Source organism: Alligator mississippiensis, chromosome 8 (genome assembly GCF_030867095.1).
Source record: "Alligator mississippiensis isolate rAllMis1 chromosome 8, rAllMis1, whole genome shotgun sequence".
Taxonomy (NCBI): domain Eukaryota; kingdom Metazoa; phylum Chordata; order Crocodylia; family Alligatoridae; genus Alligator; species Alligator mississippiensis.
In genome coordinates this window covers 22834448-22853320 of record NC_081831.1, presented here as the reverse complement: position 1 = coordinate 22853320, position 18873 = coordinate 22834448, and the positions used below count along the sequence as shown (strand labels likewise).

General features: G+C 59.2%; 2 protein-coding genes and 1 non-coding gene across 4 annotated transcripts; 1 reads left to right on the top strand and 2 right to left on the bottom strand.

Moving 5' to 3' along the window:
- Positions 1–627: 627 nt before the first annotated feature.
- On the bottom strand, positions 628–16032 carry TNPO2 (transportin 2). Of its 2 annotated transcripts, XR_009463867.1 has the most exons (26): positions 15894–16032; positions 14429–14545; positions 14146–14221; positions 13364–13513; positions 13156–13262; positions 12662–12795; positions 12133–12214; positions 11573–11695; positions 10874–10992; positions 10113–10173; positions 9426–9594; positions 8945–9097; positions 8086–8311; positions 7248–7419; positions 5771–5857; positions 5465–5572; positions 5109–5267; positions 4901–4988; positions 4454–4552; positions 3978–4073; positions 3669–3744; positions 3480–3579; positions 3251–3325; positions 2972–3101; positions 2847–2880; positions 628–2554 (listed from the first exon to the last, which is right to left on the bottom strand). XR_009463867.1 is itself a non-coding variant. In XM_006262299.4 (25 exons), exons 2-24 carry the CDS (start codon positions 14525–14527, stop codon positions 2994–2996), a joined length of 2667 nt encoding a protein of 888 aa, XP_006262361.1. In that variant the 5' UTR covers positions 14528–14545; positions 15894–16032; the 3' UTR covers positions 628–2554; positions 2972–2993. The 2 variants fall into 2 exon arrangements, 1 of the variants encoding a protein (XP_006262361.1); XM_006262299.4 differs by lacking the exon at positions 2847–2880.
- LOC132252373 (small nucleolar RNA SNORD41) lies at positions 7551–7621 on the bottom strand. Its single transcript, XR_009464267.1, has one exon. It is a non-coding gene; the product is annotated as a small nucleolar RNA SNORD41 (small nucleolar RNA).
- Positions 16033–16269: 237 nt separating the features above from the next.
- On the top strand, positions 16270–18430 carry LOC102568530 (RING finger protein 11). Its single transcript, XM_006262300.4, has 3 exons — positions 16270–16421; positions 17009–17178; positions 17464–18430. The coding sequence occupies exons 1-3, from the start codon at positions 16314–16316 to the stop codon at positions 17630–17632; spliced, it is 447 nt and encodes a 148-aa protein (XP_006262362.3). The 5' UTR covers positions 16270–16313; the 3' UTR covers positions 17633–18430.
- Positions 18431–18873: the final 443 nt, after the last annotated feature.

The window sequence follows — 18873 nt, the reverse complement described above, 5'->3', positions numbered from 1 at the left end:
TTGTTCCCCCAAGTCCAAGGATGCTAGAACCAGGGGACACCTACTGGAATGAATGGGAACGGAGCTTAAACCAAAATAAGGAGAAAAGGTTGGGGAGGGAACATTACCCACTGCACGGAATTCATTACCACAGGAGGGAGTGGAGGCAGAGAGCAGAGCCAGGGCCAACAAGGGACTGGATAAATTCACGGCTGATATCTATCAATGGCTATTGAACAGGGCAGTTAGAGACATTTCCTTTGGTACCTCTAACATTAGAGGGGAGGAAGGATGTTGAATAGGGGATGGATCACTCTAGCTCTAACCCCTATCAATACTCTGAAGAGATCACAGGAGATCTGATATTGAATAGGGGATAGATCACTACAGTCCCAGTTCAGTCTCTCCCTCTACAGGATCCACTCTTGCCAAACCTGCTGCTCACTTCTTAGGAAGGAGATTTCCCCCACCCTGGGAACTCCCATGAGGAACAGAAACCTCTTTATCTCCAACCTTGCTCCCTCCTGCTATAGAGCTGAAGCAGGAAAAGACAGACAGATCCCGCTATTAACTACAGCCCACTGCCTAGTTTCAGCCCCAAACTGAAGCCTTGGAGGGCAGGGAAAAGAAGCCAGGCAGACAAAGGAGTGGCTCAGGCTTGTTCCGTTTCATAAGTAGACAAAAAAAAAAAAAATTATACATAAAATGAGAGAAACCTCATTCCAGCAAGGTGCAAGTAGCGGCTGCAACATGGGGCACAAGGGGCATCACCACTGAGAATGCACAGCACAGCCACGACGACACGGATCCAGGAGGCGCAAGCGAGAAGCACTGGCACGAAAGGAGCATGGGGAGCTGCAGGCATCCAGGACAAGGCGCCAAGACGTCACCGGCGCAAAGGGGGACTTGTAGCCTCCAGCTGTGGTCCCTGGGCTCATGCATTTCAAAAGAGCAGGAGAGGCAGCCCTCACTGGAGGCATCGGTCTTCCGCAGAGAGGAACAGAGAGCACAGAACCCAATGGGAATGCTTTAAAAAGAAGAGAGGTCCTTGCTAAGAAGCAGAGGCCCCCTCAGAGGCAGCAAAGGCCCTGGTGTAGGGAAAGAAGCCATGAAGCCTAGGCCCCACAGGGCCCCTGTAATGCATCAGTGGCTGTGGCCTGTGGTTCTTTTCATATGTGGGCCCAGGACAGGGAGTCTTCTCAACAGGCACTGGACTGGGCTGGTGGCGGTTCCCCTTGCTGATGGATGCTCCAGTACGAGGAGACCAGGGTCAGAGGAAGGCAGCATCTGCCCCTGCCTGGAAACCAGCACCCTACTGCTGACACAGGGCGAGGCCAACTGGGAGTTGGAAATCTCTCTTGCTTCCCCGTGGGGCAGGATGCAGTGGGGATAGATTTTCTCTTCCCCCATCACCTACCCCGCTGATCCTGGCTGCACCAGATCAACTTCTCCCAGCAGCAGCAGCAGTTCCTTGCAATCCCCTTCCTCCATGAAAGTGTGTCCCCACACCCCACCCTTGCCTTCTGCCTGGTAACCAATTAATAGTAAAATAAACTCCACCCCCACACCCACCTGGGATCCCAAGGGCACCAACCTGCAGCCATTAAGACCACCCAGGACTGGAATAGATTTGCGCACCGTGGCAGGACCTCAGCCAAGCACCTGCTGAGGCATGAGATCCAAGCCCCAGCCTGTGTCTATCCCTGGCCCCCAGTGAATAAGGTACAGACCCCCCCCACTAAGGCCGAGGGGCACATGATGGGCTTGGGTCACGAGACAGCAAAGGACAGGTTAAAAACAGGTTAAAACAATTCACTGCACTGGGGGGAGGGGGGTCTTTTGCCTTTAAGGAAGATCACAACACAGCGCATGCGTCTCCTACAGCTGCCCTGACCCGACTCCCAGCACCTGCTGATCCAGGACCCTCATAGGGAGTGTGTTTCTTGCTGTGTTAGAGCATCACATCAAGCCAGGGCAGGAGAGAGGGAAGCTTCCTAGGTGAAAACAATCACGCAGGCTCACGACTCACAGGCTGGCTACTCTACAGCAGTGGTCATGCAGGCATAGGGTGGCTGGGGGATGGGGCAGCCTGGCGCCTGCGCCAGCAGCTGGAGCTATGGTACAGCAGGGTAATGGCCCCTGGAAGGGCATGGCCAAGCCCACCCCGCCCCACCCCCACCCCCCCCATGACCTGCTGCTGCTCAGCTGAGTCCCTGGCAGCCACCCCTCAGCTGCAGGGTCACATCTGGGCTCTGGCAGCCCCCCTTCAAGGTGTTGCAGTTGCACTCCCTCCCAGCCCAGCCTGACCTGGCCCTGCACCTCCCCCCAACCCCCCCTCCCCTCTGGGAAATGGGGATAAAATAAAAGGCCCTCTCCTCTGAGACCCCTGGTGGGTGAAACCCGCTGTCTAAGCCCCCCCCGCCCCCCCCTTCCAAGGTCCGGGAGCTGGGCGGGGAAGTCGCGTCGTGTTGTCCCATGTTCAACTCCTCCCGGCCTCCCTAACCCCCCGCCAACGGGGTCGGCGACACCTGGGGATTGACACGATCCCGGTAACCCTCCCAGCACGGATGGGAACCTGTAGAGAAAGGAGAGAGAGAGAAAAAGAGGAGACTCCCATTAGCCAGAGTCACCTGGCCCAGCCCTGAGCTGCTGGACCTGCTACCAGGCCCCAGGGTTGGTTCTGCATTGGAAAGAGGTCGATGTGTATCCAGGCTCAGGTCTCCAAACTGAGGGAGGGATTCAAGCATCTCCTCTGAGCCCCTGACCATGCCCCCATGGGACACAGACTGATGGGAGCCACAGCTGTATAGCCATGGGACATGACCCAAGGTAAGGGCAGGGGAGGTACAGCACTCCCCTTTACTCACTTGTGTGGCCTGGCCAGAGAAGGTAGACAGAGGGCTGGGGAAGGAGACTCCTGGTTTTCAGATCTGTGACAACACCTCCTCTTCCATGCCTCCCTCCATGCCCTTGATGGCTGCCTCTGACTCACCTAGCTGGCATCACTGCTCTGCCTAGACCCCGTAAAATGCTGCCAGCCGCTCCTTGAGCAGGGGCGGGAACTGCTCTGAGAACTGCTGCCAGCTCTCCTCACCCGCCTGCTCCTTGAAGCCATGGAGGATCTGGGGGAGGTGGGGGGGATGCAGAAAAGAATGCATGAGCCCATGCCCGCAACCCCGGGTACCTCTAACTCCCCCCGCATCAAGCACCTTGGTGACCTCCCTCCCTCCCCCAAAACCAAACATTCCAGTACCCCCAGCACCCCTTTCACCTTATAAAACATGTCCCGCAGGTCATCCTTGGGGCTCACCCAGGAGGCGACGGCATCACAAAAGAAGATGAAATCCTGGGAGGGGAGAAGAGCAGGCGTTGTGGGGAGTCACAGCAAGATGCAGCCCCTGGATCTACAAAAGCCTCTGTGGAGCCAGCCAGCACCCGCATCCCACCCCCTTCATGCCAGGTCTCTCAGGAACGGGATCAGCTTGGGAGAGGGGTAGTACCTGCATGACGCCTGCAGGGTTGGCACGGATCATGACGCAGATGCCACGGAAAGCAGAGTCCTTCTCCTCATTGTCCCGGATGTTCCTCAGTGACGTGCACCTGGAGCCGGAGATGCTGTTAGCCTTAGCCAGGCAGCTCCCCGAGGTGGAGGTGGTTTGAGGAATGTAAAGGGCAGCAGGGGCACTCACCAGGGCCGGATAAATTGCTGCAGCATGGGTGCAACCTCCTGTGGGCACACATAGCCGAGGCGCCCAATGGTGATGGCTGGGGGGGAAAACAAGCCTTGTCAGCACTACATTTGACTCTTTGGGACTTCCTTAAGGTTGGGAGTGCAGCACAGAAACCCCCTCCCATGTGCAGACACCCTCTCCTCAGTTTGAATGCCCCCCTCCAGTGCCAGGTGAGGCCCAGCCCAGCAGGCCATGAGATGGGCTCAGGCTGTAGCAAGGGGCAGCACCACGGCCTGGGGAAGAGGTCAGGAGCTCCCCAATTCTCACCTGTGTTTTCCAGCAGTGTCTTGGGAGTGTTGGGCCGGTTGATGATCTCCACCAGGTTGTTCAGCACCATCTGCACATATGGCTGCATCTCCTCCCCTGCCGGCAAGAGTCCAAGCCCCTCAGCTCTAGCTCCGGCCTGCTTGGTTATGGCCCCATGCAGCTGGCCCAACAGCCCACCCCAGTGCTCTCCCCCACCCCCCAACACCCAGTCCTTTAGCCCACCCCTGTAGTGACCATTCCCCACCCAGCCTACTTCCATAGCTCCCAGTCTGTCCCAAGGAAACTGAGGCGCAGAGTTTATGCCTCCAAGCCCAAGGATGGAACCCAGGGATCTCAACACACAGCCCCACTCCAGCCATGTCATGGGGATCACCGCTTCCCTGCAGCACTGAGAGGGAGCCAGAGCCCTCATGGAACAGGGGGAGACTGCAGGGGGGGGGGGGGGGGGGGGAGCAGGCACAGCCCACAGCACTTACCCATCTGCATGCAGATCTCACCAATGGCCCACGTTGCATTGTTGCAGACCGAGATGAACTCAGGGTTCAGGTTTGTGCCCAGGATGGGCATGAATTCGGCTGGGAGGGGGGCAGAGAATTAGTGCAAGGGGCACAGGCCAGATCCCTCCGTATCTATCGCACTGCATCCTGCTGGCCCTTGGGGAATCCAAATGGCGCTGTGCCGGGGGAATCCAAATGGGAGTTTTGGGGCTGCCAGCCAGGACGGAATCCCTGTGGGCATGAATCTCTACCCCCCCAGCAACTCCTAGCCAAGGTACACTGAGGCAGAGATGGCATTTGATGACCAGGAACTTGGGATGGGGTGTCCCTGCTGCATCAACCCCTATGAATCCTGTGAGGATCCCAACAAAGATTCCTGGCTCCAGCACCCTCCAGAGGCAGGGAGGAGGCACAAGAATTACTCACCAATACAGGGTTTGACATGCACAAAGCAAGCCTTGGTGAGGTCGCCCAGGAGTGCGAAGGAACTCTGCCGAACCTCAGGCATCGTGTCCTGCAAAGGGGGGTGGAGAGGGGGAGGCGCAGCAGAAGAGAATTGAAAGAGAGTATGGCTCAGTGAGTGGAGCCACAGGAGGGGGAGGGGTGCAGGGCCAGAGGTGGTGCATGACCTCACCTGCATGCACTGGAAGAGTAGCGTCATGATGTTGCTGCGTGCAACCAGCTGCTCCACGTGGCAGCCCAGCCCCTCGGCCAGGCCACTCAGTAGGTCTAGCGCCACGATCATGAAGTCCTTGTCAGGTGCTTCGTACTGCTCAGGATGCTGGCTGTACATCTGGGACAGGGGGAAAGTGGGGAAGTCACAGACAGATGCAGCCCCCTCAAACTCCCACACCCCTGGGCTGGGATACTGGAGACATGGTGCCACTTCCCAGTTCTGTCCCACTAGGGAAAGGAAGGTGACTGTGTCAACACCCACCCTCTTTTCACACTCCACATCCCCCAGAATAGTGAGAGGGGCTTGGGACCTACCATGGCCTGGGCAAGGGTCTTTTGCACCAGGGTGACACAGCGCTGGTACACGGGTTCACAGTAGGGCAGGAAGCCACTCTGGAGGGCGGTTGCCACGGACGACAGGCACTAGGGACAGACAGATGCCATAAGGATGTTTGCACCCAGCCCCCCCCCCCCCCCCAAGTCTGTTCTGACACGCTTGGTGCGTAACCCTTTCACTGCCTGGTAGGAATGAAACCCTCTGCCCCTGGCAACCCTGCAAAACCAGCCACGGGGTACCGAAGTGCTTCCCCGTATGCCCTGCTTCCCACCCCCACAACTCACTTCCAGCAGTGGGAAGAGGTCCTTGTCCTCATCCTTCAACTCGTTCCACTTCTGAATCAGGGGAGGCATCAGCTTCTGGATGTACTCCTATGGTTGGGGACAGGAAGCGGAGCAGGAGTTAAATCACAAGGCACCTGGAACGTTGAGATCCCCCGTGACTACAACAGGGCACCCCACAGCTCTGTGATAGCCAACACTTGTTAGCAGCCACAGGTGTCGCCATCACAGAGTGCTGCCAAAACCTTGGAGGTGGTTCTCCAGGCACCCATTGCTTCTACCAGATTTGGCAACAAAAGAGTTGCCTGTATCCCTGCCTGGGGGCCAGGGAACATAGCCACAGAGCCCAGGGGATTGTGACCTGGGGCTTTGGTCTTTGGACCACCGCCCCCCTCCCCCAGCTCAGAAACAGTCAGACTAGAAAGCTCTCAGCACAGGCTCTCAGCATTCAAATGCCTTGTGTTTATTTCCTTCATCATCAATCCCAGACGTAAGGGGGGGGGGGATATGGGGGTAATCTAGGGACCAACAGGTGCCAGGCAGCCAGCTCAGGCAGGCTTGGCACTTTCAGCTCCTCCCCTCCACCCCAGAGTAGCCCTGGTGAACAGATTCATCAGCACACTGCCTGTGCCCAGCACCTTTGGCAGTAGGCTGGATCCTTAAGAGGTTGGGGGGCTTGTTTCCCTATTACCATGTAGGTGAAGCCCAAGAGAAAGACATTTAAACCCCAAGACTGGAAAAAAGATAGAGTCAGCTCCAAGAATGACCACACAAGGTTTGGGAAGCAGGATGGAGCTGCCTTCTGCCATTTAAACAGATCCCAAAGGCTGGGAGGCTGCGGCCAGTAACAGTAGTAAAATACAGACAAGGCCTGGTACCAGGTCCATCTGAGGAACACAGGAGCAGCCAGGCAGCATAGGAGAATGTTGAGTGTTAAGGCTTCCAGCCCATCTCAACTGCAGCTCCCAGAACCTGACAAAGCCACATCAGCTTCCAGGCTGTGGCTGTAGACAGGGAAGATCTCTCTTGAGCTGTGAACCAAGGTATCAGCTCCAGCTTGTGATCAGAGCCATGGGCAGGGCATGGCACAGACCTCAGTGCAGTCTGGTGATAGCCAGAGTCATGGAGATGGGGTGAAGGGCTCGACCACAGCTGTTGCTGGCTGAATGCTGCAGCCACAGTTGCCTCTCCTGTGAGCCAGACCTCCCTCATGTCACTAGCCTGTCACCTGGCCCCAGGAAAACTGTTCCCCTACCTGGTAACCCAACCCAGGCAGTGCCAGGAATTGGAGAGTGGGAGGGGGTAGGACACAGGCAGGGGCAGGGAACAAGTGTGTGCACCCTGGATGCCTAGGTCCCCTGTGTACTGGACACTCAGAAACTGAGGCTGGTTTCAGCACTTGAAACATGGGAAGGAGCAGGGCCCCAGATGCCTGGGTTCTACAGGTGTGGGAAGGGTGAAGGGGAAGGAGGGGTCGTACCGGTTGGTTAAGGTGGTGCCCCACAGAGTCAGCCAGTGTGCCGATGGCATCGTACAAGATGAGCAGGTTTTTGTGCTGGTACTTCCCAAAGGCAAAAACCAGTGTGTCCAGTATGAAGCTGAGGTAGGGAACCAGCTCTGTGCAGGCCTCTTCCTCCAGGGTGGCAAAGGCGCTGGTGCAAGGGGAGGGGAATAGAGGGAATGAGTCAACCGTGCACCACAGAGAGCCCCATGCCCAGGCAGGAGGCCAGGGACCCCCAGGGATCTGCTGCTTAAGGCTGTGAGGGACTACTCCTGCTGCTCTTAGGGTCAGGCAGTATGAATACGTGATCCATCATGGCAAAGATCAGGCTTCAGGTACCTCATCATGCCCGGAGAGCAGCAGCACAGGCTGGGCAAACAGGGATGGCTCCCCCTCCTTAACCACAGCAGCCCAGGCACCGGCAGGGACCAACCCAAGCCCCTGGGACTCCCTCCTAGCCAGGACTATCAGCCTTGGGGGACAGAGGGGGCTGATACCAAGGCCACGTCTGGAACCAGCCAACACATGCTAGCAAGGCTCTGAGCCTGCATGATAGTGCTGAGGTTCACATGCACCCCCATCCATGTGCGCAGACATACACACCCATCCATCCGTATCTACCCCAATACACACACCCACACGCACCCTGTGCACACATGCCTGCACTTGCCACCACACGTGTATACACACACGCCTCTATGCATCCCCATACTTGGGGGCACACCCACATGTGCCTCCACATGGGTTTGCACATCCTTGTGCACCCACCCTTCCCTTCCTGCCCCCCCCATGTGGAAGTACACACTCGCACACACACCTGCATGCTGCCTCCTGCACACGCTTGTTGCTGTCCAGGATACGCTTAAGCAGCTCGGTCATGAGGGGCTTGAGGTAGGTGTCAGGGGGCTGGCTCACAACCCAGTGCGCGTAGCGGCTTAGCGTCCAGCACGCGATGGAGCGCACCAGCGCCTTCTTGTCCGACAGGCACTGGATCAGGTGTGGGATGAGCTCGGGCAGGTAGGGCACCATGCCCTGCATGCAGCCTGGGGTGGGGGGGTAGGCAGGGGCATACGGTTAGAACTCGGACTGAGACCTCCCCACCCCTCCCTTGCAGTTAGAGCCAAGGAACCGCTGCTGCAGCAGGCTCTATCCATAACCCAGGAGTAGCAACAAAGATGCACCAAGTGGCATGGGCAGTCTGTGTGTGTGACACATGGCAGATAGGGGAGGGACCAGTCAGCACAGCAGCAGATAGGGCAAGGAGCAAAAACCAGAGCAGACAAAGAATACAGGCAAGGAGCAGAAAGCAGAGAGGCCCATGGGGGCAGGGAGCACAGGGCAGGGGGCAGAAAGCTGAGCAGTCAGTTGGACAGAGAGCACGGCAGCAAATATAAAGCACAGCAGCTGATGGGGCTCTGAAGCACAAGACAAGAAGCAGAAAGTAGAGAACAGGTGAGGGGCACTGGGCCTGGGAAGCAGGTTTCAGACCCTGCCAGCCCACTATCAACAGGGGGGCATGTGCTCACTGCCTGCCTTTTGCGTCACCTGCTCCAGAACCCTGCTATGCCTCTGCCCCAGGTGGAGAGGAAGGGGCAGGGAGGAAGAGGGCAAGGAGCTTCCTCCTCTCCCCCAGGCCTGCAATTCCTGCTCACCCCCACCCCAAGCCCAGCACTTGCCCTCAGCGATGGCACCCAGCACCAGGATGCCCGACTCCTTGATGACCCACTCGGGGTGGAAAAGCAGTCCTTTGAGCAGAGGCAGCAGATGGGGCAGCAGCTCCTCCCGGAACACATTGGCCAGAACATCCAGGGCAGCTGCAGAGCACTTTCCTGGGGTGGGGAGAAGGGGAGGCAGCAGTTAGCATGGGAACCCTGACATGCCCTGCCCCCCCACCAGCCACAGCTGGACATGGGGCTGAGCTCAGGCCTGGCAGGAGACACCTGTATCTCCCTTCCCCCAAGCCTATGTCCCCATCCCTCACACCTCCTCAGACCCTGCTCCCACCCCACTGGCCCACAGGGCTCTTTGTCCCTGTCCCCACCCCTTGGATTCACCCCCATTCCCCTCAGGTATCTGACCCTGCCCTCCCCAGAACCCTGCCCCCATCCCCTCTCCCACCCCTTTCCATCCCCAGACCCCTGCCACCCCAGCCTGTACGGAGGTTCCAGTCCGAGAGAGTGTCATCATCATCGTCCTCATCGTCGCCGTCCTCGCCGTCCTGGGCCCGCTCCTCCTCGTGCTGCAGTGTTACCGTGCGCGACTTGTGGAAGCGTGGCTTGATGTCCTGCTCGCTGTCTGGGATGGCCTCATCCTCCTCCACATCACCCTGTGCGGTGCCGCACCATCAGTGGGAGGACACCAGGAGCTCTCCCCCTCCTCCCTGCCAGCCCCAACACACGATGGGCTGGAGAAACCGAGGCACAGAGCCCCGAGATCAGGCCCCGGAACCTGTGTACTCCCTCTTGGCCAAAGGGGCAATCAGCCTTGCCCCCTGCCACTGCACCTCCCCCCACCCCTTCTGGGCACTTCTTGGGATTGGGGTTCTGGATCAGACAGTATGAATACAAACTCCATCACAGGATCAGGCTAGGAGCTGCTCATCACTTCCAGGAGGCCCTTCCCTTCCCCAGACTCGCCTACTGCCCTACTTAAGGGAGTCACCAGGCAGGCGTCTCCCACTGGCAAAGTAGAGGTCTGACCAAGGGAGAGGCTGACCCCAGACTGGGGGGGCCTGTGTGTGTATTATGGGGTGTCAGCCCCAGGGCAGTGGAGCACAGCAAGCGGGGGTGGGGGGGTGGGGGGGGGTGGCGGCGCGCAGCAGAGACCCCTGGCTGCCCCACACACCTTAAGCAGGATGATGTCAATCTCTGAATATTTCATGCCATTCACCAGGATGGGGATCAGCCTGCAAGAACAGGAGTCAGCGTGGAGGGAACCACTGTAGGAGGTGGGGGGATGGGAGAGGGAGGAACTGCCTGCCGACCCAAGCATGGGAGAGGGGGGTAGTTTCACATTGCTCAGAGAGAGAGAGAGGCAGGTCCAGCCTTCACACCCTTCCCCTCCTCCAGCAGCATGGGGGCTGCAGCTGGGAGAACACCCACTCTCAGAAGAACTCAAGCATCCAGGCTCCTACCCACCCACCCCCTGTAATGTGACCTACCAGACCCCACTCCCCACACAGAGCCAGGAGGGAACCCACCAAGCTCCCCTGCTCTGATTTCCCAGTCCAACTCCCCTCCCACAGTTGGGGACAGACCTCAGGAATCTTGACTCCCAACCCCACAACCCTTGCTCAATCCTGGCAAACCCCACCATCCTCCTGGAGCCAGGGAAGAGAACCCAGGTGTCTGGGCTCTGAGTCCCCTGCAATCTGATCCACCAGTTCCTACGCCCCTCCAAGAGCTGGGGAGGGACTTCAGAAGGTCCCAATTCCCAGACTCCACTCCCCTCCCCCTAAATCTATCCCAGTAAACCTCACTGCCATCCTGAAGCTGGGGAAGAGAATCCAGACATCTGGGCTACTGGTCAGATCCTCACCCACACCAAGCAGTGCCCAGTAAAGCCCCACCCCAGCCAGCAGGGAGGGGATGGAGGCAGGGACTCACTGTACTAAGTGAGAAGTCAGGGCCTCCTTGCAGATGGGCTGCTCAGCCAGTGTGAGCCAGAACTCACAGGCCTCCAGCGCCACATTCTCATCGCTGTCCTGAGTGCGCTGCAGCATGTACTGGAGAGATGGAACTGTGTCACTGGCGGTGACGCATAGGAGGTGCATGTGCACCCCCTGACCAGCCACGCTCACAGCTTAGGTGACAGGTAGGGGGGGCAGGTGGAAGTGCCGGCGCACCCCCTGCAAGTGCCAGCTGGGGAGTAAGAGCACCACGGCGCTCCCAGAAGCAGCCGTAGCCACTTCTGGAAGTAGCTGCAGCGATCAGCTCCAGTCAGTGTGATTGGCTGCAGGGGACCCCCCAGTCGCTGACTGGTTGCTGGGGGGCAGAGCACATTGCCTCCCCCCCTTCAGACTAAGATAGCACCAGTTGCCCATGCATGTCATCATCCAGCTGCAGGGCCCTAGAGCCTCCCCCCAGGGCTAGGCCCACATCCCTCCATGCCCCGAAGGAACTGCAGTGGTTGGCAGAGCTAGGTCAGAGCTTGGAGGCCTTGGAAAACTGAGGCAAGGAGCCAGTTGTCTGGGACCCCCACCCCCAGCAGGCCTGGCCCCAACCCCCTGCTTGAGGTGGGTCAGCCCCATGGCCTCAAGTACAGATCACACTCCTCCCCCACCACCTCCTCCAGCAAAGGCTCACCTGGATGATGCTGTGCATGTGTGGGATGAGACGGTCGATCCGCACCTCCAGCAGCATCACCAAGGCCCGGCACACGTTCTTCCGAACCTCAGGGTCTTCATCCACCGCCAGAGCAAACAAGTGCTAGGAAGGGGGAGGAGGCAGAGCTGAGACTACCTGGAGTCCACTGTTGTCAAGCCCTGCCCTCCCAGGGATGTCTGCTGGAAGGATTCACCCTGTACCAGGCTGCTGGGAGCAACTGCAGGCCACAGGGATGCCCTGGACACCCCATCCCACTCCAGCAAGATTGAGACCCCAACAGCCAGGGCCACAGAACAGGTATCAGCCCTCACCATCCCATGACCCCTGACAGCCCATAGACAACAGGAGACAACAGGTGCCTCTCGTCTGGGTAACAGTGCTGTTGTATCATCACAACCACAAGCGTGGAACAGGCTCCCCCCAGTCTGAAAACACATGGGGTAGGGAACACAGCACCAGGCAGGCCCTGAAGAGGTAGCGGGGGCAGGGGGAGAAGGCAAACTAGATCTGCCTGAGCTCTTCCCACCCCAGACTCTCACCTCAATGAAGGTGTCAATGTTATCCATCAGCGCCTGAGCCCGGTCCATGATGAACTGGTTCACGCAAGCGATGGCATGGGATCTGGGAGGTGGAGACCAAGGACTATGGCTCAGGCTCTTGTAGCTCCCCCCAACCTGCCCGGCCAGGTCAGGTCAGGGCTTGGGCATCTGCGCCCACCACACAGCCAGAACAAGGCCTCAGTTACCCCATAGGCTGTGCTGAGGTGAGAGGAGCCTTGGGGAAGACGTGGGGAAGGAGCTGACCCCATGGCACCAATCAAAGACCCTCCCCCACCTCACCTGGATGACACCTGAATGGGAAGGATCAGTTATAAATACATGTTAGTGGGTGGGTGGGGTGTTGCTGGACAACTTCCCTTCATTGCACCAAGGCTCTGATGCCAGCCCAGGGAACAGATAACATTGGGGGGTGGAAGGGAAAAAAAAAAAAAAAAAAAAAAAAATCAGCAGGATCCCAGCCCTCTCACCCCACACAAGCCAGCCAGGAGCCTGTGGGCAGCACTCCCACCTGATCTTAGGGCTGCAATGCTTGAAGAACTGCAGGAACTTGGGGATCATGACATTGAGGGGGCGATTGAGGGCGTCGCTGTCCAAGAGCTCCGACGAGTCCTCGCAGATCTTTTGCAAGGCCCCAAAGGCCCCCTGGGTGCCGCACAATGGGGTTAGAACTGGGATAATGGCCACAAAAATCAAGTGGGCCAAGCCCACTGGAGCACTCCACAGCCAGTCTGATAGCCAGATCTGAGACTCCACACTCCCCCAACCCCATCCCCTTCCAGCCCCAACCCACAGTGCCCCAGCCCTTAGCTGGCCAGTGCAGAGACACCTGCCCTGGTAACCCAGCCTTCTCCCTATCCTATCCCATACCCCAATACCACACCCCACAATTGGCAGATGCAGACACCTGCCCTGATGACCCAGCTCCCTCCACCTTCATTTCCAGCCCCCAGTGATCCAGCCTCAGATGTCCCCACAGCTGGGAACACAGACCCACCCCCCCACCTCGCAGGTGTTGTAGTCCTCAGAGTTAAGCAGGTTGCACAACTGAGGCAGCAGCTCTGGCCACATCTGCAGCTCCCCCTTGGAGGCGATGGTGGTGATGAGGATTCCTGCAGGTGGAGGCCAGCTGCAGGTCAGCCCCAGGCTGCCTCCGAGCCCGAGCCCACCCCCACCAAGCCCTGCCAAGGGCCCCCAATTCCCCAGTTCTCACCAATGGTGGCGCGAATGAGGGAGGAAGCATCACCAATGTTGTTGAGACACTCCTGCTTGATAAACTCAGCCACGGGCGGTGGAAAGCTCTGGTAATGAGCTTTGACATTGTTCTTCAGGATGAGCCCACTGAGGGAGCGCGTTGGCTCATCTGTGCCACCGGGGGGAAGAGAACCATGGGGCTTCTGTGACTGTGGCCTCCAGCCCCCACCCTCTGCCAGGCTGGGAACCCAGAGCCTATGGAAAGTAACAAGCCCTGGTGCCTTGAGGCTCCCTGCAGCACCATCATCCCCAAAGCATCACCAGTAACAGCCCCACCCCACCCCACCCCCAGACCTGTGGGGAAACCGTGTCCAAGCCCCAAACATCTCCCTCCCAGGGACCTCAAGGGGTAGCAGAACCTCATAGCAAGGTCAGGTCTGATTAGCTGCCAAGCAGGGTGTCCACACAATGATATTTCTCCCACACCCCATGTGTCCCTGCTCCAGGTGAGCTCCACGCATCTGTAAATCCTGCCAGCCCTCCCAGGTGCTGCCACGCTGAAATGTCCCAGCCAATGCATCCCTGCTTTGGGAGGAGCTCCACGCAGCTGTGCCAGGGTCTCGCTCTATCCTCCATGCCCCCAGCCCAGATACCAGTTAAGGACCAGCTGCCCCCTGGCATCCACCCCACCTGGAAGCCCAGGTTGGATGCTGGGGGCCATGACAAGCCCCGAACCAGTCTGAGACACTGCCCCTTCCCCAGCATTGTGTCCCTCCCCACATGGCCAAGCCTAATATGTACCTTCTGATTTCAGCCTAGTCAGGACGAAGATAAGATAGTTGTTGAAATCTGGGAACTGATTGAGCTGTTTCAGTTTCTGTGGTGCTGGGTTAAGATCCAAAGATCTAGGTCTGGAGAAGGCAGCTGGGGCTCTGCCTCCCTCTGGGCTTGGCCTGGACCACAACACCCACTTTTTCCCCTGCACAGGAATATCCCCTGCCTTAGCTACATAGCTTCCAGCTTACAAGCCCACAGCCCTCCCATGACCTCTGACCCTGGGCATCAAACCCTGGTTTAAGGATACATCCTGGACTATGCGCTGCGTGGCCGTGTTAGGTGACTGTGAGTCCTTGAGCAGCTGCAAGACCTGCTGCAGCCCCTGCTCATCTGGTTGCCAGTCCATGGCAGGGGGTAGCTGCAACTGTGTGGTAAGAAAAGGAGAAGAAAAGAGTGGTTACCACCAGCCAACCTGGCCCATTGCCTCCCCACACCTAGCAATGACCATGGCTGCAAGCCCCTCTAGCCACAGAGCACAGATGGGGCTTAGGGCAGCAGGAGGAAGACTCCACAGCTAGGGCCCCCAGCCTGGGAAAGACCCAGGGTGAGACCAGGCTGAAGCCAACCAGGCCCCACAGCTGGGGTGATATGTGCAGCTGCCCCAAGGAGCCTCATGAACAGGGAAAGCTTTGAACCAAGACAGTAAGAGAAACCAGGGCCAGAGATGGCAGCTGGGGTACAGGATACAGGGAGGAAGAAAAAGGAAACCTATCTGGAGGATAAGCAGGGACTGCATGGGGAGTTTCCCCAGCTCTCCCTTGGCCCCAGCTGCAGGGAAAGAAGGGGGGGTGGCATCCCCCCACACAACAGCCACATGGGAACCTGGACATCCCACTTCCTCCTTGCCACCCCCAACCCCACCCATACCCACCTCAACCCCAGATCCCAACCCACAGCCTCTCTAATCCCCAGGGTAACAAAGCTACCCCTCTCAGTCCCCTACACTCCCAGCTGGCCTGACCTTCTCCCCCAGCTCTCCAAACCCAGGACCAGGCCTCCTCTCATTCCCACTCCACAAATAATCAGACCCTCAAGCCCTTGCTCCACAAACCCAGTCTCCAAGCCACTTCACTCCCCTCTGGACTTCCAAAGCCACCCCCAACCCCAGGTCCCCTAACCCACATGACCCAAGCTGGCTGCACAGCAACCCCTTCACTGCCCCTGAATCAAGCTTTCTCTGCACCAGGGGAACTCCCCCATCCTGGGATCCAGCCCCCCCAGCTCTAGGATAGAGCCCCCTCAGCCCCCCGCATCCTAGGGGAATCCCCCCACTCCCAGGCACCAGATGCAAAGGGATCCATCCCCCACCCTGGAATAGAGCACCCCCAGGGGAACCACCCCAGCTTCCACCCTGCCCAGACCCCTGCTTCCAGCCTCTAGGGGATTCCCCCAGCTCTGGAACAGAGCAGCCCAGAACCTAGGGAGACACCACAGTGCCCAGCTCCAGCAACCCCCAGCCTCTAGGGAACCCCACCCAGCCCTAAGATAGAGCCTCAGCCCCTAGGAAATCCCTGACTCCCAGCCTCTGCCCTCCTCCTAGCTACAACCCCTAGGAACCCCCCCAGCTCCCAAACCTGGCTTCAAGTCCCAGCTCCAGCTCCCCCGCACCTAAGGGACCCCCCCCCCACCCCAGACCCCCATTGCCCCCAGGCCCACGCGGAGCATCCCCAGGGGCGATCCCAGCAGGCCCCCGCGGCCCAGCCGCTCCGTACCTGGCTAGGGGGTGCGAGGGGGGAGGGGGGATTGGTGGTGGCGGCGGCCCGGGCTCGAGGCGGCGGCGGCGCGAGGCAAACGCGACACGCGGGCGCTGACCCCAGCCGGCCGCCGTCCGCCGAGACCACGTGAACAGCAGGGACCGGAGCAGGGGCGGGGCGGGAAGCGCGCGCACGCGCGCGGCGGGAGGAGGCTGTCACGTGGTCAGGGAAAGGGCGGGGCCAGAGCGAACGTCCGCACACATGCGCGGAATCAACGCCTTCCGAAGCTCCGGGACTGTGTTTCCCAGGCTGCTCCGCGGCGCGTGGGCGGTACCATTTCTCGACAGGCACGGGGGGAGGAGGAAAACGGCGTCTCCACCACATTCCCCTCCCCCCCGCGGAGGGCCGGGGGTGGCAGCGTCCAACCCGGCCCCGGGCATGGGGAACTGCCTGTCATCGCAGACGGCCGACGACCTCTCGCTGCTCAACGACTCGGCCGACGGCGCAAGCCTGGGGCCCGGGGCCGCGCCGCCGCCTCCCTACCAGGTGCAGCGGGGAGAGGGGGCGCCCGCAGCGGAACAGCCCGGGGGCGGGGGCGAACGGGAGGAGCAGCCTCGGGCCCATTAGAGGGGGCGTGGCCGACGAAGTGGGCGTGTCTTATAAGGGCGTGGCTGTAGGGATGGCTGAGTTTGGGAGGGGGAAGGTGGGGGGGAGGGGCCATTAGCGATGGGGGCATGGCTTAAAGGGGGGCGGGGCATAAAGGTTTGACTTCGGTGGCTGGGGTCTGAGGAGCTGGCCTAGGTGGGTGGGGCATAGGGTGTAGTTTGTAGGTGGAGTCATGGGCGTGGCCAATGTGGCTGGGTGACAAGGGCATGGTTCCTGAGGGAGGGGGCATAGCCTATGGACAGTCATGGGGTGTGGGACTTGGACAGGGTCATGGAGGCATGGCCTGTAGGAATAGGGGCATAGCCTACAAGGGCAGAGTGGTGCTAACCTGTATGGTGTAGGGGGCATCCCTATCAGGTGGGGGCAGCTGTGGGGGGGCTTCTGGGCCCCCTCTTGCATAAGTTGCAGGGTAGTATCTGGGGATAGGGCTTCATCTATAATATGCATCTTGGTCCCTCCCCATCCAGGAGCAGGCATCAGTGCCCACATACCACTCTGTGCCTGGGCAGTCGTGCCTGGCAACGCAGCTGACCGAGGAGGAGCAGGTCCGCATAGCCCAGCGCATCGGCCTCATCCAGCACCTGCCCACAGGTGTCTTTGACCTGGGCACTGAGCCCACTGACCGGAAAACCAAGGAGTAAGTGTCCTCCAGCTCTGCCCATTCTCCCCACTAGCCCAGCCCTCATCTGGGGGTGGGGAGAGGAGCCCCAAACCCTGCCCTTGTTCTCTTCCTTTGGGCCTTGCTAAGCCCTGTAGCAGGGCAGAAGCCAAGCTGGGGATACAACCCAGGTACCATGTGGGGAGGCAGGGCTGGGGATAAAACCTGGTGGGGGGTGGGAGGCGTCTGCTTTTATTTGCTAGTCTCAGGATGCCTGGGTTTTGTCCCTAGCCTGTGGGTCACACCTTGCCTCCCCCACCACAGGTGTGTGATCTGCATGTTGGACTTCGCCTATGGGGACCCAGTGCGGTTCCTACCCTGTCTACACACCTATCATGTGGGCTGCATTGATGACTGGCTCATGCGCTCGCTTACCTGCCCATCCTGCATGGAGCCCGTGGATGCTGCACTGCTCTCCTCCTATGAGACTTAGCTGGAGGAGGGGAGGAGAGAAACAGAACATTGCTGGCACATATGTGGGGTGATTTTTGCACCTAGAAGACACCAAAGATGCCTGCAATTGCCCTAATTCAACCCCTGCTTTTGGCTCAGGTGCTTCGAAAAGCTAGATGAGGCAGTTCTCTTCCCAGGTGCCTCTGGGAGGAGCAGCCCCAAGCCAAACCTGGGGGAGCTCATGGGGGTGCAGGGAGGGGGGGAGGAGCATATTCCTGCCCCTAGTCTAGTGGAGGGGTGCTGAGCTCCAGGAGCTGGAGTCGAAGATGGGGCTTGCAGCCTGTGGTGGACACTGTTTTCTTCCCTGGGGCTGGTACCTGCCCTGCCTAGATCTGGGAGCAGGCCCTGGTGCACCTGGGAAGCCAACCCTGGCCGTTATCCCCTCCCCAGCCTTGTAGTGCCTCAGCCTTCAGGGCTGGGGGTCCTGGCTCCAGTCCCTCTCCTCTGTCCGGACAGGCAGCCCCTTCTCTGCAGCCATGGGGTCTCTCAGAGGTCATGAGCATTAGCCCCACCCCATGGCGCTACCACTCCACACTGTTCCAGGGGCATCTTTGCCTTAGATATGGAGTCCCATCTCCTCCTCCTTCCCCTACAGCTGCCCCATGAGTTGTCAAGTAATTGGCCTTACCCAGACTGGGATGCTTGGAAGGGGGGGTGACTGCTGGCCTGGCTCTCACCGTGGGGCCACCTGCCCCAATCCCAGCTGGTCCTTGCCAGGGAGTTCAAAGGGAGATGGATGCATGTTATATTTGAGCTGCACAATAAAGATTATTGTCTAGAGCTGCCTGATGGGTTGGGGGGGGGGGGGTCAGGCACTATCCTGGCTTCTGTGCCCCAGAGCATGTACCTTTGTGGGGCAGGACAAAGCCCTCTCTGCATCCCCCCCGCCCCCCCCAAATACCCACCTGCTTCCTTCTTTCAGTGCTTGGGACTCCTGGGCTCAGACATCAGGCTGCCTTCAGAACCACAGCTGGAAACAGCAGCAGCTCCATGCTCCTCTAGCAGCCTCCTTTTCACAACATAGGCCACCCCCCATACAGCTGGCATCTCTTATGTTCCAAGAGAAGATACCAAATGGGAAACAAGGTTGGGGGGCTCAGGGCCTCTAACCCTCCCCACAGCATTCATGGCATCTCCCATGCAGGGACACAAGCCGGCAGCCTGGGACTATAGCCAGCACCTTGCAGCCAGGGAGGGAGCTCTGAGAACAGGGCAATCCAG